The 24,772-nt window shown below is 47.4% G+C and overlaps 2 protein-coding genes across 3 annotated transcripts in view; both read right to left on the bottom strand.

Annotated features, from left to right (window-relative positions):
* Positions 1 to 296, bottom strand: part of LOC106889018 (nuclear receptor coactivator 5-like) — a 6,882-nt gene extending 6,586 nt beyond the window's left edge. The window contains exon 1 of the mRNA XM_014943661.1: positions 284 to 296. Within this exon, the coding sequence (XP_014799147.1) occupies positions 284 to 296 (13 nt within the window). The remainder of the gene's footprint in view (positions 1 to 283) is intronic.
* A 5,188-nt stretch (positions 297 to 5,484) lies between these two features.
* NCOA5 (nuclear receptor coactivator 5) lies at positions 5,485 to 24,557 on the bottom strand. Of its 2 annotated transcripts, XM_014943802.1 has the most exons (10): positions 24,503 to 24,557; positions 20,298 to 20,484; positions 19,660 to 19,767; positions 15,506 to 15,572; positions 11,723 to 12,082; positions 11,339 to 11,454; positions 11,024 to 11,150; positions 8,906 to 9,105; positions 6,628 to 6,951; positions 5,485 to 6,200 (listed from the first exon to the last, which is right to left on the bottom strand). In XM_014943802.1, the coding sequence occupies exons 2-10, from the start codon at positions 20,458 to 20,460 to the stop codon at positions 5,545 to 5,547; spliced, it is 2,121 nt and encodes a 706-aa protein (XP_014799288.1). In that variant the 5' UTR covers positions 20,461 to 20,484; positions 24,503 to 24,557; the 3' UTR covers positions 5,485 to 5,544. The 2 variants fall into 2 exon arrangements, with proteins under 2 accessions (XP_014799288.1, XP_014799290.1); XM_014943804.1 differs by lacking the exons at positions 19,660 to 19,767; positions 20,298 to 20,484 and having other exon boundaries at positions 24,503 to 24,549.
* Between the last annotated feature and the right edge of the window lie 215 nt (positions 24,558 to 24,772).

Below are 24,772 nucleotides of genomic sequence, written 5' to 3'. Positions count from 1 at the left end.
CTCGTCCCTCCTGCCCTCGGCTCCTGCCTCACTGAGGGCAGGAAAATCCCTCTGCACCGGGTGACTCCAGTCCCCGCTCCCTCTGCAGAGCTTTCTACTCCTCCAGGTCCAGGCCAAAGCTATTTGGGGCTGCCTGGATAAAAAGCAGCGTGGTTTTTTGATATTGAGGTTGGTTTTTTTGTTGGGTTTTTTTTTTTTTTTTTCTTTTTGGCTTTGAGATACTACTTGGACTCGCTCCCAGACCAAACCCAAGCCCCAGCTGCACATCTGTGCCTGCTCATACCTTGCTCCGACATTTCCATCACTCCCAAAGTGCCTCCCTTCTCTCCGGCAGCAGCCCCAGCTTGACTTTCTGCCCATCTGCATGGGTCCGTGTGGCAGACCCTGGTGCAGAAGCCAGTCCCGAGGGCATAGGGGGGAGCTCAGCATTTATAGGAGGTGACCATCAGGGTGAGCTGAGACCTGGTCGATGAAGGGTGGAGACGCACAGGGTAGCACTCTCTGGTCCTGCAGTTGAAAGGGCCAGCAGGTGTCTGCAGGCGAAAAGTTCCTTTGCCTTTGGGAAGGGTTGCCCTGCGGCAACCAGGATTTGCCAGCGTCAAGCTCTCTGCCCTTGGTGCCAGTCCTACACCGCTGCACACAACCTCACGTGCCGCTTCCAGCCTCCCGAAATGATCGAGGCACTTCTGCAGCTGTGGGGGGGAGGCACGCTCAGCGCCCTGCCCGCTCATCCCACCTGCCAGCACCAGGCTGGTTGGGGCTGGCACGCTCGCCTGCCGCTCTGCCTCTTTCAAACGATGCCACCCCGCTCCCTGCAGTCACCCTCTCCTTCCAGCTGGGTCGATGCCCTGTGGTGGGTGCTGTCCTGCAGCCATGAGCCTGGTTGTCCCCCCCCCACCCCTGGACACTGAGCAGGGTGGCAGCGGGGACCCCGGTGAAGAGGCAGGTTGTGCAGCAGCGTCTGCCAGCACCTACCTCTGCTGAGATGGCATCCACCCTCGGCAGCGTCAGGGCAAAGAGCTTTTCCTTTGGCTGGGGGTAGAGGGTGGCAGGGAATGAGGTGGTCGGCAGAGCAGAAGCGAGCCCAGGGCACACTTCTCCACTTAGGGCTCTGCTTCATCACCTCCCCAGCATCGCCAGCAGATCCCATTCCCCCTCAGCATCATCCCCCTTACTTCAGCACCCCACTGTAAAGGAAGGCAAGCTCCTTCCAGCACTCCTGCTGAAAAAAAACCCAGGCATTTCCCCTTCCTCATCCTCCAGCAAGAGCAGGGGGCACAGCTCTAGACAGAGCCAGGGCTGCCTCAACCTCCCCCCTGCCAGGCAAAAAATTTGGCTGTGGCGAGAGCGGTGCTGGCTCCGGCGGCGCATTCCCCGCGGCTGGAGAGGGCCAGTTTTAGCAGACAGCGCTGCATGTTAGTTTACAAACCCAGCCCTGCACGTTCGGCCTCTGTGAGTGTTTCAGTTCCCCCCACGGAGCACCCTTCTGCCGTTCCACCTTGGTGAAGACAAGTGTCCTCCTCCGGTAGACATGCGAGTTCCTCCCTGGCACATGCGCAGACACGGTTCGGTTTTTGTTCCAGACAGGAAGGTCTTGACGACAAACCCCACCACCCACCACCACCACCACCTTTTTTTCCCCCCCTAAAGTTTGTTTGAGGGACAGGCTGCTGCCGGGAGCAGCACTGAGCAGCCAGGACCCACTGGGACGGTGGGGTGGCAGGGTGGCCCGCAGCGGGTTGGGGGGCACGCAGCCACGTGGGGCCAGCTCATGGCCGTGGCGTGTGCTCCGTGTCCTGCTGTGGGAGTGGAGAGCAGCCCTGTCCCCAAGAGCCGGGCAGGAGCGGGTCCCCACACGCAGCAGTGGTGATGGCTCACGTCACCGTAGCCACCTCACGTCACTGCGGCCACTCAACAAGGCAGAGGACAGCAGGTAGAGACAGCCTGGGCCGGGGTGGGTCACAGGATCACAGAATGATACGGGGTTGGAAGGGACCTCTGGAGATCATCTAGTCCAACCCCCCTGCCAAAGGTCCACCCAGAGCAGGTTGCACAGGAAGGTGTCCAGGTGGGTTTGGAATGTCTCCAGAGAAGGAGACTCCACCACCTCCCTGGGCACCACCTCCTCTGCTGCCGGGTCTGCGGGCGGACGAGAGGAAGGACTAGATACTGCACAAGGGTGAGAGTTGCACTAGAAGAGTCAAGACCCTCCTCTGTGTAGCAGGACTAAAAACTAGCAGAAAAGACCGAAAAGGTCTGAGATTTGCTGGTTACAAACACTTTTCTGTGCTACATGTGCAATATATTTGTTATGAATGTTACCACAAAGTCAGTTCATTCAATAATCTTTTAATCACCGTAGCTAGATGTTCTCCGTCCATTCAAGTGACTTTTATTCGAGTGCAATATTTCAATAGACATGTAGTGACCTAGTATGCTTTGTGTTTTAGAGAATCTGTGTGCAGAGCAATGCAATTAAGTTTAAAACCTTGTAAATAAAACAGGTTGCAAACCAAAAAAAGAAAAAAAAAAAAGAAAAGAAAAAAAAAAAGAGTATTAGGCTTGCATTTAATTTCTGTGAGTGTTTCAGTATCGTGCATTAGGCCGCCTCAGTACAGACCCCGTGTTCTCTGTGCAGGTATTAATGGAGGAGTGGCTCCTCGGCTGTTGAATGCTCCCTGTTAATGCTTTACTGCTTTAACTGTATTCATTTTTCTAGACTCCTGTCTGCACAAAATGCAATAAATGATTTTATTACACCCTTCACTACTTGCACGGGGAGTTTTCACTTGCTTCCAGGGTCTCCACTGCTATTTTGCACTTGGCTGCTACCGTTTCCGTAACAAGGAGCAATAAGGGAGCAGCAAATTGCAGAGGGAGCAAAAAAACAGGAGGAGAGGAACAGCCTCTCCCAAGCTCTGCAGTTCCTGTGTTTAAGCTCACACAAATTTCTGATCACCCCAGCAAAGATGCTTTACCTGCCTGTGGGGCCGTGGAGATGAAGAAAGGGATCTAACAGAGACCAGAGGAGGAAAGACGGCAGAGAGACATCCTTCCCTCCCATTTCAGGCTGCGTAGTAACGGCAGCACAAAGTCCAGGAAGGCCAGTGCTCAGCCTACAGGGACTGCTGGCCCTGACTTGCCACAGCAGCAGACAATCACCTGCAGCTGTGGGGGGGCCACCAGCCCCAGCTCCTTGCTGGCCCAAACGCACCCTCCCCTCCTGCCACCAGCAGCCGGGGACGCTTGGGACCTCTCACACCGGCCCCTGCGTGTGTCCCTCTGCTCTGCCGCAGATCCTCCCGAGCCCACTGTGCCAGAACAAGCAGCCGTGAGGTATTTTGACCCCAAACTGTTACAAACTGAGCCAGACCACAATACCCTGACAGCAGTCCCTGGAAGGTTCGTACACCTCCCGCCTGGCATCCAGCGCAGGGCAGCGCTGACACGGCTCCTCTGGAAAGGAGAGTAACGGCAAACGCGACGGAATAATGTATTCCCGCAGCACTCAAGCTGTCAAATGTCAAAAATGCAACAAAACGTTTTTCCTGCCTTTTTATTAAAAAGTAATGTCCTCTTGTTAACAGCACAGAGAGAGAGAAAAAAAAAATATGCTACAACACAAACCACCTGGGACAAAGAAAATCCTCTGCTCCAAGAACACCGCTCTCTCAGCTTCTCTCGGTTCTCTGCAGGAAGCCTACGGACTCCAAGAAGGCCGTGATGGGGAGGACCACAGAGTGTTTGTGTGGACCACAGAATGTCTCTGTGGACCACAGAGATGTTTTGTGTTCTGGTATCAAAGTATGTTACTGGTTAAAAACACGGTGAAGAATCACTGCCCGATTTTCCACTCAACTGTCCGCTGCGGCTACCAAAGTGTAGAACAAAAAATAATGTATAAAATTATGGTATTGCATCTTGGCACTGCCTCCCCGCCCCAGATGGACAGAACAGCCATCGACAGTGAGATGAAGGTTCAGGGAGCGGACATCCACCACCCAGGAACCGGCTGCAGGGAATTCCCAAGGGAGGGAGGCAGCCCATCAGTGAGGCTGAGCCGCTGGGCCACGGGAACCAACCGTCCCAAAGCAAGGTGATAAGAAAAGGAAATTTATACACCAAAATTTAACAGATTGATCTTAACACTGACTACTCGGCGTAGGAAAACTGACAGACCGTTTCCTTGGTTGGAAGCTCTTGTGTTGTGCCACTGCCCCAGTGGTCCGACCAAAGCTGCCCATTGACAGCACAGAGAGAGAGAAAAAAAAAATATGCTACAACACAAACCACCTGGGACAAAGAAAATCCTCTGCTCCAAGAACACCGCTCTCTCAGCTTCTCTCGGTTCTCTGCAGGAAGCCTACGGACTCCAAGAAGGCCGTGATGGGGAGGACCACAGAGTTAAGAGATGTTTTGTGTTCTGGTATCAAAGTATGTTACTGGTTAAAAACACGGTGAAGAATCACTGCCCGATTTTCCACTCAACTGTCCGCTGCGGCTACCAAAGTGTAGAACAAAAAATAATGTATAAAATTATGGTATTGCATCTTGGCACTGCCTCCCCGCCCCAGATGGACAGAACAGCCATCGACAGTGAGATGAAGGTTCAGGGAGCGGACATCCACCACCCAGGAACCGGCTGCAGGGAATTCCCAAGGGAGGGAGGCAGCCCATCAGTGAGGCTGAGCCGCTGGGCTACGGGAACCAACCGTCCCAAAGCAAGATGATAAGAAAAGGAAATTTATACACCAAATTGAACAGATTGATCTTAACACTGACTACTCGGCGTAGGAAAACTGACAGACCGTTCCCTTGGTTGGAAGCTCTTGTGTTGTGCATCTGCCCCAGTGGTCCGACCAAAGCTGCCCGTTGGGGTGAGCTGGGCGAGGTGAGGAGTGTGTCTCTGCCCCGCTCTGCCCGGACACCACAGTCCAGCTACGGAGGGACCAAACCGCCCGCTCCTGGGTTACTGAGGAGAGGTGAGGCATGTGCTTCATGAGCCCAGCTGCTAGCGCTACCCCTCTACTTTCCAACTGGCTTACACGCCATTAAAAAAAGAAATAAAAAAATTATCCAAAGAAAAACAGTTCCCGTTCCAAAAAGGTGGGTCTCCACGAAGGCCCAGTCAGCGTCACCGCTCTGTTCAGTCCCGTTTCCTCAAAACCCAAAAAACTATACTAAGACCGTTCAGCGAGACCAGACTGCACCACAATGTGAAGATGCACCAGCTACTGGGAGTGAGGAAAATTGAGAAGGACCATCATTGCAGCAGCTTCTGGGACTGGACAAAAGAACCGATTATCCAAAGCGGCTCTCGGCACGTGGTGCCACTGAGAAAACATCTCTCCAACCACTGCTAACCAGGCCGAGGGGAGGAAGGGCAGCGCTAGATCAGCCAGCAGCAATGCCACCGGGGGTACACTCTCACCAAAGAGGAGAGGACATGCATATCCAGGGGCATTCGTCCCGTGTCGAGGACTCCTTAAACAGCTATAAGTATGGAATGGCAAAGGGAAGGGGACAGGGCCTGCCAGCTCAGCTTTAGTAGTGTCGCTGGTAGGAACCCATAGGTTGCTGGGCTGAGGAGCCTGCTCGCCCCTGGGCCACCGTTTGGCTCACTAAGTGGGAGAGTGCAGGACCACTCTGGATAAGGGTGTCCAAGGCTTTCTGTACGCTGGGGTTGTCAAAGTTGATACCAGAAGACACCGGCCTTTGAGCAGGTACGTTGCCAGGTGCAGGGAGGCGATTTTGGTGCTGCCCGTAGAGCGACTGAGCTGGCGGAGGAGCCCCAGGTCTCGGGCCTGCATTTCTTGAAGGGCCTTGGAGAGCAGGAAGCTGCGTGCTGGGAGTCTGCAATCTCTGCTGAGCCTGGTTTAAATTTCCAGCACTGAGGGGTGCTGAGCGGGCCTGACCGCTGGCCATGTTAGCAAAGTTCTGGTTGGGAGTGCCACCCGAGGCGCCTGCAGGGGCTGCAGAACCGCTGTTTGCCACAGCAGCTGCTGCCGCTGCCGCCCCGCTGTTGAAGAGACTGAGGATTTTTGCTTGAAGCTCCTGCTGAGGATTAGAAGAAGAGACCGGAACAGAAGGAGCAGAAACCAGAGGCTGTGAACCCTGATGAGCCTGAGAGCTTGGAAGGCTGGACTGACTCCCCAGAGATGATCCTGAAGGTGCTCCCAGAGACTGTCTTGACATGGATGCTGGGAAAGAAAGGAAAGAAGGTTAAAGCTCTGCAAATTCCCTTGAAGAGGCACCTAAAGAAAACTAGTGAAACAGCTTCCAGAGACACAAGCACCAGTGAACACCCATCCTCTGAACAGGAGAGTTGTACAGCCCTGGGCAACCCAAACCCTTCACCAGAACTGCTGCCCTTTGTTTGCAGCCAAACCAGTTATTGCAGCCCCGTGGTTTCCCTGAGAGAATCCAATATAAAAGTTCTTTCACTCGAAAGACCTGCATCGTCTCAGGACTCCCAAGGACAGGTCCATCTCCGTACAATGAGGTGCTGTGTGAGTAAGTCATGACACTAAGGGCTCCTCTTGCAGTCCCAGGAGTGTTTTGGGTTCCCAGCCCAGAGGGCCCCCAAACGATAGGATTCACAGCCTTGTCTGGGGCTCAGAAACTCACCCTGCAGAGAATCACCGCTTCCCCTCAGTAACCGTTCCTTCCGGTCTCTCAAGTAATTAATGACTTTATCAGTCTCCTCGGCAGTCAGACAGCGATTGTCTGCCAGCAGGTTCAAGAGAGTCTGGATCCCTGGAGGGTGACCTCCTCTGACACCCTCCTCCATGGGGGGTGGGCGCTCCCGCTCCTGCAGAACAGCCTCGTCTGCCATCTTGGCAGCCTGCCGGGCGATCTCCTCCCGCTCCTTCTCCCGCGACTCCGTCTTGTAGCGCTCGTAATTCCTTGCCACCAGCACCATGGCGTCAGCCTGGGGCATGTTGCGGTGTTCTGCACAAGGAAAAGAAAGGTTTTCAGTAAACCAAAGTGACGTTAACAGAAGGTGCCCTGGCCTCACACACACACCCAGCGCATCTCATTCAGCAGGCAGGCACCACTTTGGGATTGCGAGCGTAGATTTGGGTAGCTTCCCAGGCTTCCCAGTCCCATTTCCTACACCAACAGAAGGCTCAAGCCTCTCACCCAGCAAAGCCATCCTTTTCTTCCATAGCTGAGGGCTCTGTGAGAAGATACCATATCATTACAAGAAATGTCTATCCTTCCTCTCACCCAATTAAAAGGGAAAGCAGCTCCCTCTACCTCTCATATAAATTCTCCGTGCTCCAAGAGAAGACAGCTCCAGCCATTCTGCTGGTAAAGCCTTGGACAGATCCAAAACTTGCTCTCTGAAAAGCTGCTAAAGCTTCCCAGAGCAGGACAGCAATGGGAATACTTTTTGATTTTTTGTGCACATGCAGGAGATGAGGAGGAATGAAGCACTGGCTTGATGTGACATTGCTGCTTCTGTTTACTACTCTGGGGCAATAAGCAGAAATCAAGTTCTTCTGTAATAGAACGAATAATGGTCTATTCCAGCTTTTTTTTTTTTTTTGCAGTTGCCTTTTAAAGTTTTTGAAGTCATTATTTCCACCTCACAAAGCACACAGGCAAATATTCCTCTGAACACAGATTTAAGCAGGGAGATGAAAAGAGAAGGCCTTTACCTTCCCAAAAGTGCCCAAAGCTCTGGGTACTTTTCGCACCTGCAGATAATCAAATCCTGCCACCCTCTTCCTCGTAACAGGAAACCAGGGTTCGTTTTAACATTCATAATTAACATTGCACAAGTTGTGACAGAGTTCCCTGAAACTAATGTGAATGGAAAGGTGGCCACGTGCAGGTCAAGTGAGCTTATTTAATCTCTAGAAAGAGCTGTGGGTGAGCTAATGACTGGGGTTCTTATCAGATCAGATACATCGTTAGATCCAATAAAGAAGAAGAGAAGCTTTGGTGAGAGGACGGGTGTTAAATCGAAAGAGAATTAAAACCAAGGGCAGTGGAAAGCCCGGTGAAAGTGTGCATGAGCTGTATTTGTGCAGGAAATGAGAAAGCCCTCCTAGTCCATCTACATCCAATGTTAAAGGACACTGGGATTCTTCAGTCAGTAAGCACACAAAAACCAGCGTGCATTCAGAAGTTTATTCTCTCCAGACTGTGCATTCAGAACTTTATTCTCCTGGATGAACCTCACAAAACATTACTCGAGAACACAGTCAGGGAGAAATAACCTGATCAGAGCAAAAAGCTGCTTTCTGAGATCACATTCTGACATTTTTTTAATACCTACACCCACCCTCACAACAAACAAGTCACACCCTGACACGGAAACTGATGTGACAAGTGTAAATGGTGCTAAAATGCTAAAAAGATGGAGCACGTACCCCAGGTCACTTCATAGTTGTATCTTTTTATAACTCTTCCCAGTTTCACAATCCGATCTTTACTTTCACCAAATACGCTATCCTCATTCTGTTTTCCTTATATCACATTCGGTTTTAAAATCTGCCCTGTAATTTTTCACATTCCAAACACGGTCTCTTTGAGAACAACAAGTGATACACTGAGGTTGGACTGGTATTACTCAGAAACCTCTCAAGTCATTTCTAGAGCCGGGGTTCACCACTTGCCCTGAGATGCAAAGGCTGGTGACATAAGGCGCTAAGATCACAACTGAGATACTCTCCCCTGGCAGAAATTCAACAATCCTTTTGACAAGGGACAAATAAAGTATTATGGAAACTTGTAAATAATTATATTCATATTTATGACCTGGTGTCAAGTCATTAATAGCTATTTATGCCACAGCAAGGATGAACTTTGTCCTGTGTGATTCTGCTGCCACTAAGGCAGCACTCAGAGTGGTTTGGGTGACCGCAGAGCTACAGAGCCTATGAGACCTCAGTACCTTGTGGGGTGCCAAACATGATGTTAACAGTGCAAGAGCGGTGAACTTGATGCTGCTGGGTGATGACAATGGCAAAAGGAGACCCTCCTCTGCTCACATCGTCCAGGGCTTGCGTCAGTGACATCTCTGTGTTGAGGAAGATGAGGTCCACTACCATGCCCAGATCCCGCACCTTCCGCCCCACTGACTCCGCGTACTCCCTACCACAAAGCAGAGCCAGCAGAGTTTAACAAGTCAGTCACATACAGGAACAGAAACCCTGGCACATTCACCCTCTCCATCATCTCAGATTTGATTTTCTGATGGCCTGCCAAACTTCGTAGCGTTTAACGGGACAGTAGTAAAGCAATCTCAGTACAATAATACTAAAAGCCCAGGTCCTACCCTTATTTTGACCTGAATCAGTCATTTCAGTGTAACAGAAATAGATTACAGATCAAGCCTCAGCTTAGCCAAGAAACAGAGTGTTTGCAAAGGGATTTACACTATTATAAATTTGCTTACACAGAAGCATGTTTAAACTGAAGTCATTAAGTGAGGTAATTTATGCCTGCAGAGATCTAAAGGGTACACAGCAGAGCAACAAACCCACAGGAGTCAGTTACTTGTGCTACATTCAGTATCTTAACTGTTCAAATATGCCTTATCCTAATTAACCGTAGCACAGCCCAACTTCTGGAGTTGAAGATTAATTTTCAGAAAAGAACTACCCATCCATAAACATTCACTTGAGTTCCAAACACATGTTCTCTTGCTCTTTTGTTCCACCAGCTGCTTTCCACCCTAACCCAGTATCAACACAGCACCGAGGGATCCACTGTTCCTGTATCTATGGTGCTGTAGACTTCCCATCCCAAACACAAACCTGAGCTCATGCGGTTGAGCCTGAAGTTTTCAAGTCTTTATTTTTTAAGCTTATTTTAATCAGTACCAAAACCGCAAGGATTTCTGAATTACGCTGATTGTGTATCTAAGTTATTCAAGAGCCACCTTTCAACAGGTCTATGGTAGGTGACATCAGTGCTTCAATACCCAAGATTTATTAACATGCTCCTAGGGTTTGTAGCTGTTACAGACCAAAAAGGGTTAAGGAGACAGAACTTTAGATTTCACCTTGACAAACATTTTCTTCAGACCCCAAGTCAGATCTATGATTTATTTACATCTTTGCTATTCTTCACTACTTTTATTTGTTAAGATACAGATCTGGTGCCATCATTCCAACCCCCCTCCCACTGTGCCAGGCATAGGTGTACCCCTCTGTCCCCAACACAGCACCCACTCTCCAAACTAAGGCCGTTCTAACTTTTTTGACAGAAGACCCTTTGACTCCAAAAATTGTTTTAAGACCTTACATTCCAAGAGCAAGCACACCGTTCTGGAGGGATTGCCTGCATTTTTGGTTTTAGATAAACGATCTTGCATTTAGCACAATAAAAAGGCATGCTGTGTTTGAGTGGGGACAGCTCAGTAAACCTTCAGACTGTCACATGAGATTGTCCCAATTACTACTTAAGACAGGCTTTTGGTATCGTTCATGACTGTTTTCAGCAGTGATTTTATATTTCATGCATGTCGGATTAATGGTATTGACTGGTATCAGACCTAGTAACCAGCCTGACAGGAGCTCTGAAACAAACCCCCCGACACGACTCCACCCCAACAACTGCTCTGAACCACCTGCTGCCTGGCACATATGAATAAATTCCGCATCAGTCAACCCACGAATAACAAGCAGAGGCCACTATAACCTGTCGTGACAGTAGGCTGATAGGAAGAGTAGGCAGAAAAGTATAAGGAGAAGATATAGTGAAGGAAATAAAAGTGAAGCACTAGATACAACATTTCTCCATCTCATTAACATATATTCCCATCAACATATCTTCCCATATCTACTCAGAAAGCTGTCACTTCCTGAAATTTCTCCATCTCATTAACATATATTCCCATATCAACATATATTCCCATATATACTAAGAAAGCTGTCACTTCCTGAGGGCTCTAAAGCCACGTTCCTCAAGAGCAACCCATAACACAAACAGCCTCCAGGCAGGACTAAGTTTAATTCCATATTCTTGTACCATGCAATAACAAAACTTGTCCTAACTATTTTCTTACTTGGTCTGTTTATTCACCACGATCACAGAACAATCCACAGGTCTCTCTGCATCAAAACGCCTCTTGATTTCCTCGTAGTACTGACGGTACAGCTCCTCTCGGCGCCGCTCCTCACGCTTCAGACGGTCTGAAAGCAAACCACAGGGACAGAACACATCATGCCCTTTGGATCTGCTTGGGGCAATGAGGTGCACACGGCTGGTCTGTCTGAATCTCTGAACCAGAGAACACAACGCACTCAGCACCGCGGGCATCTCCCGCATCCTCCCAGAGGGAGAACGTGAATCTGCTCATTATAACGTTACGGGTGCTCACCGTCTGAATTCACTGGAGCTCTATCAAAATGCTCTTTGTAACGGTCGTAGTAAGAGTCATCCTTCCGCCGACAGTAGTCGTCCATGTGAAGGTAACGGTCATAACCTTCATCTCGTCTGCAAGATTTAGAGAAGAAGCAAGGGTTTCCATGCTCCAGCACAACCTCAGGCCAGAACTTTGGCGAGCGCATCGCACACAGACCTCCCTCAAGTTTAATTTCTGAAGTACCCACCTGCTCTTCACAAGACACAAAGCAGGTAACTGACTGTCAACAGTCAGAGCAATTTCCTCATCTTAAATGCCTGACATGACTCAAATCAGTGCAGCCACTGAGACGGGATCGCCATAAAAACGTGTTGGCAAATAGAATCCCATGGAAATTACCTGTACAAAGGGTCCCGAGGATCTCTCATATCCCGTGGATCCCTCATATCCCGTGGGTCCCTCATATCCCGTGGGTCCCTGTATCGATCGTACAGTGGCTCCCGTGGGTCACGAAGATCTCTAAGATCACGAGGGTCCCTCAAGTCTCTTGGGTCCCTGATATCCCGTGGGTCTCGCATGTCCCGCCGGTCCCTGTGGTCTCTGGCGTCACGCATGTCTCTGGCTCGAATGTCTCGAGCGTCTCTGGAATCTCGGCCGTTTCTACCATCCCTGCCATCCCTGGGGTCTCTCCGTGGACTCCCCCGAAGAGGAGAGCGGTCACGTCTGGCATCTCGGCCATCCCCATAGGCATACGGTTCTCTGTGGAAAAGAGCAGGGAAATCCCATTAGACTGCTAACGACGTGAGTGCTGTCACCCCTATATCTCTTACCTGAGGTGCCAAAATGACCCTTCTCTCAGCAGCTGAATCCTCCCTCCTATCCCACAACAGCAAGAATTGCCAAAAAAACCATATTTGTTGAAGGAGCCTGGGGAAGCTTCTTAATTCTAATGTTTATCATAGCCAAACAAGACCCCGAAAGCTCCTTAATGAAGCATCCCTAAAAGTGTAGAGCGCCTGTGGAAGGAGTGAACAGGCACCTCGGAAACCACCATTTCAAGGCCTCTGACATCAGCCACAGACCACCTACCAAACATATTCTTGTGAATTCTTTGAGAGAATTCAAGGTGCTGGAGACTAATACGCAATAGCCAGGAGCATTCAAGGGATCCATTAAATTCACTAGTCAATGACAGCGGAATAACTGAAATAATTTGTTATTGGCATATGATTAGAAAAGGAGCTTGTTGTGACCAAAGACACTGCAGGTTCCATGGTGTGGTTGGGTTTGTGCTGTTAGCAGAGCAACGACAGCTACTGCCATGTCCTGGATTTGAAGGGATCGTGTCTGTAGAAAGCCAGTCTTTTGTTTACGATGCCCTGTGTTAGGAGGGTACAAAACCCAACCAGCATGGCATCCTCAGCAGCAACAGGCTTCTCTGTCCCATCTGAATGATCCATCTCATTCAGACTTTGTACCACGCTGTCTTCGGAGGCAAGGAAGAATAATGTTCCAGTCTTCATCTTTTCCCAAAACAGCAGGCTTTTTTCCAGGTCATATTTTGTTTTCCAGAAAAAAAACGTTAACTTCACTGTAGTCTAAGCCAAAGATAAAAATCTTGCAGAGTAACTACTGAGCTTCATATGTTTGGAATGTTCCTTGCCCAAGATACTGACAACCATCAGAAAAAAAAAACCCCATCTTTTTGAATCTTTTTATTTCCAAAACTTGACAAATTTTAAGAGTCCTCTACCAGCCTAATCAGTTTATGAAAGATAAGCATAATATAAGCCTGCTTCCACTCTAGTGCATTCACGTAGCAGTCACCTGGAGAGACCTGCAGGGAGTCAGATGTGCCCAAGTTCTGTGTCAGGTAGAGCAGACAGCGTGCCCAGTCTGAGACACGAAGTGCTGGAATTCTCTATTTTTGTCAGATAAAAACAGATCTTGGCAAAAACTTCAGTGTTGCCACTAAGAGAATATACAGTCTCCTCCTGTAACAGAAACACTGTATTTGTGTAAACAAAGTGTAAACACCCTCATCCTCTTGGACACACAAATCCACTTCTTGTTTGTGATCTGTACTGAAACCACATCCCATGAGAGATACACGTCATCGCCCGCTTCCCCCCAGCCTACAATGGACAATGGCAGGAGCTCAGGGGAAACTTCTGATTTGTTCTAATGGATATCGAGTAACTGATCTTTGTGCAGTCCTAAGACTATACAGCAAAAGAGCCAGATGCAGTGTTATTGTTTGGCATATGACATTTATTCCAGCTGGCGTGGGGGTGACGAGAACAGGCCATATTCAGGAGCTGCAGAGACAAAAAGGATCCAGAGTGAACAACACACAACTGGGAGAGGAGTAGAGAGGTGGCGCGGGTCCCCTCCGCTCTTGCACCCGCATGGCTGCCCGGCAGCTCGCAGAGAGGCAGCAGCACCAAGGCAGAGCAGCCTTCTGCTTCCACGCCTCTGTCACCACGGTCCGACTCCTGGAGCACCAGCACCACCGGCCACGTGTGCTCGGGACTCAGCACGGGATCCACAGGCCAACCTCAGCAGCTGCTGTTCACACACCTGCAGCGTGGTCCAGACTCCATCGTCGTGCCCAGGACTTGATGCCTGTGACCTTATTGCCACCCGTGGGGCTGCTTGGGACTCGGTGTTAGCAACACGGGCTGGTCCCAGTGTCTGCAGTGCCAGCTGCAACCCAGCGCCTTCACAGAGGCACCAAAGCCTTCGGCAGCCTGGTGATAGTCCAGTCCACAGCCTGGTGCCCAGGGCACCACTGCCCCTGGCTCACGCACCTCCAGTGCTCCTCAGGGCCCGTGACGTGGGCATCTGCTCTTGCATGCACACAGGATGACACAGGTCCCGATGCCTATGGCATCAGTGCCTGCTGCTTGTCCCTCTGCAGTGTGGTCCAAGGACCAACACTCACGGCATAGGTGTCTGCCTCTTACACCCACCATGCTGCCTGGGACCATCAGCGTTAGACACCTGATGGCCAAGGACGTGCCATCAGCACCTGCTGCTCAGGTACCTGCAGTTTTCTTGGGGTCCCCATGGCAGGACTGAGCACCCCTGATGCTGCCCAGGCCCAAGGCTTAACCCATCCATTAACAGGAAGCCCCAGGTGTGTGCCAAAGCACCTCCTGGGCGATGCCCCCACACTGGTCTCTGCAAGCACATTTGGCCCTGTGTAGGTGAAGCACAGCAAGTAAAAGAGACCTAGATGATACCACGGATTGCAGCTACTCATTCTCTGGCTTTTGGTGGTAGGTGTGTTGCTCTTGGCACTTTTTCCCCACTTTTGGTAATGGAACAGGCCAAGTTATTAGAGAGCACCAGACGCATGAGAGCTTGACTACCTTCAGGTCCAAAAGGCAACACTCCTTTGTGTTGAGAGCTTTACAGTACAGGGACAGAAGATGCACATCTTGCATCAAAGTGTAACCACAGCGTGTCTTCATGTGCTCCCCAGTAATGCCGTGGAAAGGAAACTGATGTTGTCTTCCTGTGACAGGAGAGTCCATGCCTTCTCCAGTCACCAGTGATTTCACACACACAAGACGTGGAGGAGGCTGTGCCTACCGAGGGGTGGGAAGCCAGGAGAAGGCAGCAGGTACACACCACTTTGCAGAGATCAGGACTGGTTGCAGGTACTGACAACACCAGCACACATGTGGACAGGACAGTGCAATGGAAACTGTCATGTGCTTTGCTCATGTGCTCTTTTCCAGTCTCATTTCAGCACTGGAAGCTTTTGACATCAGAAGAGGCAAGATCCCAAAGTCCTCTGCAGCGTGGCACTGGGAATGCTACAGCCCCTCGGCGTTCTCTAGATATGCCTCAGCTTCTCTGACACTTGAGGCAGGAGAAAAGATGCATCAAGTGTATTCTTCCTCACAAGTCTTTTACAGCCTGTGCTGCAAAACAGAATGCTTAGCTGTAGTAACAGCAGCAGACACGAGGTTTCCCTCGTGCCTCCTGAGGTGTCAGCGCCAGAAGGGCTCTTAGAGGTGGAGCGGTCACGTCCCAACTGTCGCGCTTGAGCATCTCCGTTTGACTGGGGAGGTGGCGGAAGGGAAGAGACACAGACATTTAGCACAGGCCACAGGGCTCGTGCCCTAAAAGCCTGACCTTCCTACTATAACTCACTGCTTCCAGGTACTTTACCTTCGTGCCGGACTGGACCTTGATGAAGCCTTATTCATATTTCTTCTTTCCACTGCTTTTTTAATATCTGTAAAGAATAATCAACCCATCTGTTCAATGCTATGGAACAAAAAAAAGATCATCAGCACAATTCAAATGAAAGCAACTTAAGCTCAACAACATCCAGATGGTGCAAGAAAATCCATTCAGCAGAGAGACATTGTCACTTTGACATTTTTTTATTAAGTTTAGGTAGTACAACATAATGAAATTTTAATGGATTTCTCTGACTTCAAAATAGGGTGGACAGCTTGGGTGAAGGTTTAACCCTTTACATTCAGGCCTACATCTAGACTCTTCATTCCATAACAGAACCTCTTTCTTCTGCAGCCTATGAGGGAGCAGAAAGCGACTCATGGACTGTAGGAGAAAAAGCAGAGTCTCAAAAATCTCCAAAAAAGGAAGCTGATGGCCAGCACGGTCTTAAGTTCACAGCCAGTCCTGTTCAATGGAGCATGCTGCTATTCTTGTTGAAAATAACCCAAGGGTTCTCAAGTGGCACATGCAACTGTCTCCCAGGGGACTGCTGCAGCTAAGTTGTACAGCCTCCACCAGTGAGGAAATGGGATCCAAGGAGCCAGAAGAACAAGCTCCTTATGAAGTCAACATGGTGCATTCAAAACACCACTGTTACCGTGATGCAAACTGATCCAACGGATCAGAAATTTGAAAACTGGTTGGCTTCTGAGCATCTCCAGGAAAAACACCATGAAGTGAAACACAAAGAAGTAAGAGCTGAAGAAACAGAGTCTTGTCCTCAACCAAAAAAAGTGAAGTTGCCCAGAACTGGCAGGGACCCATATTGGTCTATTGTGAAGAAACAAAGTGTAACAGGTGATTGGAGATGAAATAGTGAACTGGAGAGGGGGGCAAGGACAAACAGAAATGATTTCAGATGTTTTACTCTGAGAACCTTTTAAGGAAAAGAACAAAACAAACCTAGTGCCTACCTGCTCCCTGAGAATCTATTGACAATTAAAATGTCTTATTTACATTAACTCCTTTCAAAGCTCTTGCAAGTGAATAAACACGCCCCAATGTCTTTAGGCAGACTCAGTCTTAACATCTTCTGTGACTTCCCAAACTATCCTTCATTACTTTCAAGATTAAAATTAGAATTAAGGGATTAGTTCTAATTTTTGCTCTTGCTGTCAGTCAAGCAGCAGCATGTTCTTTTGCGGGGGGCTGGGGAGAGGCAATCTGGACATTAACTACAAATGCAGCATAAGAACATTCACAGGAAATGTTGTTTCACACCACAAAGCAGTCCCTCCGGGATCAAATACAGCTGCATTGTCTACTGTCACAAAGTAAATTGGGTGGACATTTATTCCCTACACAGTTTTAGTCATTAAAGGATAGGAAAACACTTCTATGCATTTGTGGAAGTATTAGTATAATGCAACATTGGAGGTTAAACTCTCCCAAGGCCTCTTCCTGTGTTATTAGCAATTAGATTTAATACTCAGCCTGCATAACTGAAGCAACTGTTCTTGCATTTATTTTTTAGTTGAGAAATTTTTCCCCCTTAAGTCAAGTGTTATCTTTAAACAAGACACTATCTGCTTTCTTTGGTTTAAGATTATTTTTATTTTCTGTTTTAAGATGCCATTGCAGAAACCTATTATTTTTACACTCAATACCATACATTTCTTTCAAATAAAAAAAAATGTATTTAAATCTGAACAAAAATAGTTTACTAGAAGAAAAAACACCTTTGACAGGGATCCTTCTCTTGTGCAAAACGAAGAGATTTAATAATGTTTTATTTAATGCCAACAGCATTTACAGGTTAAGCATTTGAACATTGACAAAGCTTCCAAGAAAAAAATTAGTCTTCCATCCTGTAGGATTTTGAGATGACAGGGACACTGTAATCATACAGTGTAACCTTCTGAATAAACACAGGTGACAAGAGTTTCTTGAATCACATTCCTATCTCAAGTGCAGCAGTGGCACTGAACTAGAGCTTATCTTTTAGCAACACATCCAATTCCAATTTAAAAGTCTCCAGAGCACAGAAACCACCAAAGCTCCAATAAATTATTTCAGAAGCAAATTACTTTGCTGTTAAACAAAACTATTTATTTCCATTTAAGGCCTTGTCATGCCTATGCCCACTAGATTAAAACTCACTTATCTCCAGGTCTCTGTGACACACAGATCATATCACTCCTCTATCTTGAGGCTTTTTCTATGGCTTGTTCTTCAACTCTTTAAGCCTTCTTCAGATTTTTCTGAGACTTCCCCAATTTATCATTATCCTTTTTGAACCAGGCAAACCAGAACTGAATACAGTATTTCAACAGCAAAACCCCACATGTACCAAAACCTTCCTTCTTACAAAAAATAAATAAATAAATAAAAATCATCACTCTTGTTGGTTACAGATCTTCCCTTTTGGCTTTACTGAAAGCTCAGTTCTGCCTGCACACAGCTTAGGAAGACGTCCAAGTCATTTCACCATCAGCAACTCAATCTTCATTATTTCATTCTCTTTTTAAAACATGATTGTGTGTTTTCTTTCCAAGTCACTTATAAAAGCACTGTGTGGCCAAGAATCAATTTTTCCAGAACACAACTCAAAGCACTGAGCAATTCAATCTATGTTACACGGGGATTCATTTGAAATCCATTTAACCCTCTGTTGCTTTTAATTGTTCTAGTTTCTTAATCAAATCAAACATCTTACAGAGGTATTTTACATCAACACTGCTACTTTCAGCCATAAAACTTGCTGTATCACAAGAATAAGTTAGCTTGACAGGATTTATTTTGATTGGCGTTAATTAATTCACTTCTCTTTGAGAGTCAGGTGAAAGAATCCCTTTGTTACCAGGGACTGATGCCAGGCTTATCCCATTTGTGCTGCCCAGTGGCACATCTGCAGAGCTCTGCTAGGTCCCTGGAAACTCCCTAGTTTTCCAAGGCCTGTGGAAAAACAACATTAATAGCCCAGGCAGGTCTTCATTTCACCGAGCCTCACAGGTGCTAGATTTAATTTTTTGGGGAGGTGTAGTTTTGATGCTGTTTTCCCTTCCTTAGCTTGCTATTAAAATGGAAGTTATATTAAAACCACCTTCTGCCTTTTCAAAAATAGACAGCAGAAACACTAACTGAAGACTAGGTGGTCCTTTCCAGTTAGAAAATTTATCATTTCCAGACAGGCACACCTTGGCTTCTAAAACAGCCACACTTGTTCCTATTTAAGCTTCCAGACTTTGACAATGCTGGCCTAATTTCCTCTCGTATCCTTCTACCCTCCTTGTCTATTTGCCTCCACTTCCATCTTCAGGGTCATATTTGCTACTGCATACACACCTTCCTACAAGTTATTATTTATTGCTCCTTTCATTCTCCCTCCTTGTCTATTTGCCTCCACTTCCATCTTCAGGGTCGTATTTGCTACTGCATACACACCTTCCTACAAGTTATTTATTGCTCCTTTCATTCCTTTCTAAGTCAAACTGTTTCTCTCCAATTTAGCATAGGCTTACTTCAAAAGTCATTTTTTGCTTGCATTTAATAGACTACTCTTAGATTTCTAACCATTCATTTCTGTTTAAGTTTGCTCCCAGCATATTTAGCAGAATTATTTTCATCTTTATGGAAACAGCTTTTTTTTTTTAAAGCACCTAGTATTTATAGCACTACTTACAGATTGATTTCACATGTGCAAAAAAATCCAAATTAAGATTACTTATCTAACAAGCCACTAAGTGCTGTGGCCAATTCCTCTGAACCTGTCACGATGAAAGCCAATATTGGTTTAGAAATGTTTTTGGAACTACGTGCATGAGGTTGCAATGACCATTTCCCAAGGCTGACATGTTGAGCGGTTACTTAGACAGGGCAAGAGAGCTTTTGAAATGCTAACACATAAAAATAAGTTCAGAGTAAGACCTAGGTTGCAAGAGAAAACACTGCAGATGAACCACACAGCACTTACAGCAAATAACTCAGAAAGCAAATACATACCTAGTAAAAGTGATTTTAGACTAACGCCAGGCAAGTTTGACATAGTGATCTTTCCAGAGAGCTTTAAAACAAAAAGCACTCTTTCTACCAGAATGCATGCTGGGGTCAGTAGGAGAGCACGGATCAGTTTTCCTTACCTAATCTATACCCTTTATAAAGGCGACCCTTCTCACCGTCCAGAGCGGCCTGGACATCTTCTAGACGGTCATACTGCACGAACCCATAGCCATGGTACATGCTGAGGGCTGGAAAAATTAACAGCAGGGCAAGACCAGTTACAACTAAGGGACAGTACTAACCCACACCCAGGCCATCACCTAACCCCACCAGGAGAACGAGCAAAGGGGCTCTACCCAAACACCACTACAGGAGTTTCCTGGGAAAACCAAATCTACCAGGATCAAAACACAGAGCTCAAAGACTCTGAAATGAATTTCATAGATTGACTTCCTTCTGACAAGGCAGTGACCAAAATACAGCTGATGAAGTGACCAAGATTTGATTAAGAGATTATGAAGTCGCTTGAAAGAATACTGTAACGTCACACTGCAACCCCAAAAGCTAAAACATAGCTGGTATATTCATTATGTTTCAGCTGTACTGAAGAAATCACTTTTTTAGAGAAAATGCAGACAGAGAAAATTATCATTAAAAGGTCACTTTTTAGGAACATTAGTCACTCCTCTCATCATCATCAAATAGCATTTGACAAGCATGAAAGTTATATTTCTCACTGAATTCCCAGCCACGAAAAGGCATAAGATAATATACTAACCCCTGATTTTGCCATATTTTGAAAATATCTCTTGCATTTCTTCACGAGTCATGTGGTCTGTGGGCAAATTGCCGATAAAAAGTCTTCTCTCTAAATCCTGAGGATTGGTGCTGTTAGTGAAGTCGCTCTGATTGATGCTATTGCTCTTGCGTCCTCGAGCCATTTTGCTTTCGTTCCAAATCCAACTCTTCGCAAAAAAGAAAAACGGCCATGCATATCATTTCAATCCATGACATTAAAATTAAACTGGAACAAGATTAAACTTAACAGCTTTGCAGACTAAAAGCCAACTGGGTCTGCTTGACGCAAACTTCACTCCAGAGAAATCTTAACACAAGGGATACAGAGGTCTGGCAAAAACGTATAGCGCAGCATTTTGATTGAGCTTTTCTGTAATACCAAAAGGTAGTAAACCTAATTGTTTTGCAGATTAAATTTTAATGGTTTAACTCTAAACTAAGATACAAATAAAACTCATTTTCCACTAAAACCTCTTAACTTTAAGCTTTAATACACCCATTGTTGTCATATCTATTTCTTCAGTCCATTGGTAAGAAGTGTTGAAATTTATGCAATATTTTAATAAGCGGAAAGGAAACACTCATCGCAACATTGCATAACAGGTCCCAAATATTTTGATACAGGCTTTGAATGAGACATCAGGAAGTACTGTTTAAATGCTTTTAAGTGACCAGGCTTGGATCACTTCATTTGATGTGAAATCTTAGCTTTTCAGTACCAGAAAACCAGAGTTTCTCATTCATACCCCTACTAAACATATCCTTGTCCCCATAGAGACGTCAGCTCCCACAGAAGGCGGGTCCAGAGCTGGGAATTGAACCACCCCCACATAAATGCTGTGCTGCTACCTCATCTCCCCCAGTACTGCAAAAATTCCACTCCTGTCCTGGTTTCAGCTGGGAGAGAGTTCATTTTCTTCCTAATGGCTGCTGTGTTTTGGGCTTAGTATGAGAATAATGTTGATAACACATATTGTTTTATTTGTTGGACACCACACTCAGCATATAAATAGGGGTTGACCCAGGGGGGGGAAATCAGTGCAGATTAATCATCAGGTGGTGAGAGCAACCTGTGTTGTACCAATTTATTTTTGTGTTTTCTTTTACCATTATTGTTACTATTTTCTTCTTTTGTTACCATTCTATTAAACTGTCTTTATCTCAAGCCACAAGGTTCCCCCCACCCCTTCAGAATAATGTTGATAACACATATTGTTTTATTTGTTGGACACCACACTCAGCATATAAATAGGGGTTGACCCAGGGGGGGGAAATCAGTGCAGATTAATCATCAGGTGGTGAGAGCAACCTGTGTTGTACCAATTTATTTTTGTGTTTTCTTTTACCATTATTGTTACTATTTTCTTCTTTTGTTACCATTCTATTAAACTGTCTTTATCTCAAGCCACAAGGTTCCCCCCACCCCTTCCTCCTCTCCCTACCCTACCAGGGCTGAGCAAGCGGCTGCGTGGTCCCAGTTGCTGGCTGGGTTTAAACCACGACAACTTCATTAGCCCACACTACAGCAGACAAAGCTGGAGCAGTCAGCAACATTCACTGCACAGACTTACCCAGTGAATTACAGCAAAAAAACCCCACCAAACAAAAAACCAACATAAACTCACCATGTTAGCAAAAAACCCCCACTAAATCCCACCCAGGATTCATATTTTCCGGTTTAAAAGTCACCATTACATAAAGCTTTAAAAAAAAAACAACACCAAAACTTTAAACTTTCAATATGAACTTTGAAAGCTATTTAATAAAGTGGTCATACTTCCTAAACATCTACAGGAATGAAGGGTGGGATCTTCTGTTTATAACATGCAAGAAACCTGGAAAAAGAAAACTAATGAAATTGTGTATAGCAACAGAAACGTCTGCTGTTAATCATGAGATGCCTGTAACCAACACACTCTATTACAGTAACCTGTATTTGTTACAATTTAAAAGTAGCCTCTAAATAAACAAGTCAAATGTCCAAAAATATAAAATGGTTTTACGTAAGTATTTCTACAACACTTAAGTGGCACAAAAAATACATCTACTCCAGATCTGACACATAGAATTTAGGTAGGTTTTTTGTTTGTTTGTTTTAAGATCAATGAACTTTACACTGGAATCACTTTCCTCCTCCTTTTAGGAAACCCTGCAGGGATGGGAGGCAGAGAACACCTACCAGTCACCTAATAAACTTCTTTAAATTAACAGAGCTGCCAGAACAGGGAGGAAGAAGAAAAAAACCCAATACTCAAACCAAAAATCAAACAAAAAAATCATTTATTCTACCACATTTGCCTCTATCCTCCTGTAAGTTTGTCCACAGACACACAGTTTTATCTTCCCCAGCAGAAGTACCAAATCTTATCCTGTTTTTCTGTGTGAAAGCAATAGATTTCTCTTCTATTCTACTACTGCAGCTTGAGTTCTCATCACTTGAGGGGAAAGAAGTTTTCAAAATTCTCCCAAAATGATTAAGTGGCTACAAAACATGGAAAAACCCATCTAGTCCAAGTTCCCATTTGGAGCAGGGTGACATCCGAGTCGGATCCCGTTGTCACAGCCTTCTCCAGCAGGGTTCCCAGCACCACCAGGGATGGAGACTCCAGAGCCCCTGCAAGTACCTGCTCAGGCAGCACCACCTGTGCCTACAGCCTCAGGATGTCACACGTACACACAGCAAACAGCAGTCAATGAGACCCGTAACTGCTGCTGGCAGGACATTTCACTTTCAGTATAAAAAGCAGCAAGAACTTCCCTTTCCTTTTTCTTAAGGGTGGGGACAGTAGGGAGTGGCCGGGGAACAGGGTGCAAGAGTTTTCCACATGAAGAAAAACAGGGAACTATTTTTCCACCTGCAGGTCACTTTCAAAGCAAAACAATAGATCTCAAGCACTCAGACAGGCTGAATTACGACAGAACTTTCATATATTGTCCCTTACCATTTTACACTTGGTAGATTACATAGTTAAGGGCCATTTTGTAATCACAACACCACTCTCAGTTAATGTTGTCCCAGCTTTAGGCACATGACACCAGGTGAATGACTAATTTCCACATTAAGTCTTTTTCTACAAATGCAGCCAGGGAGACCAACCACGCACCTGGGCAGCTTAAAGGTGCCAGCCCCCCCCTGCAGAAACTGAGCCCCAGGCTGAGCAGGTTATTACAACAGCACAGCCCACACGAGCTCATGTGCCAGTAAATCCTCACGAAGTTAATTAAAGCCCCATCTCCCTAAAAAAAATCTTATGTTTAAAAATGGAACATTTTATTAGGAGCGATACAGCTTCAGAGAGCAAGACAGAGCTGAAGTGGGATGTGTAAACTAATTTGACACAAGCAAAACACGACACAGAAGTCTCCAAGAAGTTCCTGGGCAAGGCAAAAATAATAAAGCCAGCCACCACAGAAAGGAAGGATGCTGAGGAGTGGTGAGCTTCCCACCCAGCACCGGCTACTGGCTCTCAGAACCTCGGAGCCAAGCCCCACCAGGCCACCACCCCAAAGGTCAGGCCAGGGGCCAAGAGGGCCGTTCTGGGACAGCACCAGCACCCACCCACCTTGGTCCTCTGCGCCCAGGACAGCAAGCAGACACAGAGCTGCCCACAAGGAAAACACGGAGAAGGCTTTCACCTTCCTCCCCCAGGACCCTGCCATCTCTGCTGGGAGAACGCCAGCCAGGCTTCTCAAAGTGCAGCTGCCCAGGGCCCTCCTCGCCTGCTCTGCCCCACATCTTTGTCACTACTCGGGGCTTTCTCAAGCAGCAGTAAGGGGAAAAAAACCCCACCACATCCCTGACGCCTCGCTAATGCCAGCGAAGCCCTCAGAGCAGGCCGGGGGTGCTGCCGGGGGCTGCGCTCTCCACGACACCGAGAACGACATCACCCGTTGCCCATCTCGACTGGGAAAAAGGCGTTTTTCAGCCCCACGAATCCCGCGTACCGCCCGGCCCCAGGCCGCCGGGGGAGCGGACGAGCTCCAACAAGCCCCAGCTTCCCGGAGGCGCCGAGGCGGAGGCGCGGCCCGTTCACAGGCCACGGGGCCCGCCCGGATCAGCCCCAGCCCGGCGCGGCGGCCAGAAAGGACTCAGCCCTCCGCGAGGTGCGCTAGAGCACGTCTTTTATTCGAGCGCTCCCGGTAAACCCTCACCGGCGCCGCGGGGCCGCCCGCACGCAGACTTACCGCCGCGCCGGGCCCGGTCCGCCTCAGGCCGCCGCCCGCCAGGACAAAGGCGCCACCCGCCGCTGCCGCACGGCGCCGTCGCAAAGCCGAAGGGGGGGAAGCGCCGTCGGCATGGCGACGCCTCGGCGCTTTACGGCTCAGCACGACGACGCACGGCCCGCCGCCATGCCTGCCGAGGCGTGCGGAGCTGCGCGCCTTGCCTGGCTCCCGGCGTGCCCCGCGAGCCGCCGCTAGGCATGATGGGATTTGTAGTCTTGAGGGGGTGGCGGA

This window comes from Calidris pugnax, unplaced genomic scaffold (assembly GCF_001431845.1).
Source record: "Calidris pugnax isolate Ruff unplaced genomic scaffold, ASM143184v1 scaffold118, whole genome shotgun sequence".
NCBI classification, from domain to species: domain Eukaryota; kingdom Metazoa; phylum Chordata; class Aves; order Charadriiformes; family Scolopacidae; genus Calidris; species Calidris pugnax.
This window is presented reverse-complemented; position numbering and strand designations above follow the sequence as displayed.

What these genes read in the sequence shown, in the direction of transcription:
- NCOA5 (XM_014943802.1), bottom strand. Translation starts at nt 20,460, where the DNA reads ATGGCTCGAGGACGCAAGAGCAATAGCATCAATCAGAGCGACTTCACT. An exon ending in GTGGTGAATAAACAGACCAA is followed by an intron (nt 9,106 to 11,023) that starts GTAAGAAAATAG and finishes GCTTTGTGGTAG; the next exon opens with GGAGTACGCGGAGTCAGTGG. An exon ending in CATGTTTGGCACCCCACAAG is followed by an intron (nt 6,952 to 8,905) that starts GTACTGAGGTCT and finishes TTCCTTGTGCAG; the next exon opens with AACACCGCAACATGCCCCAG.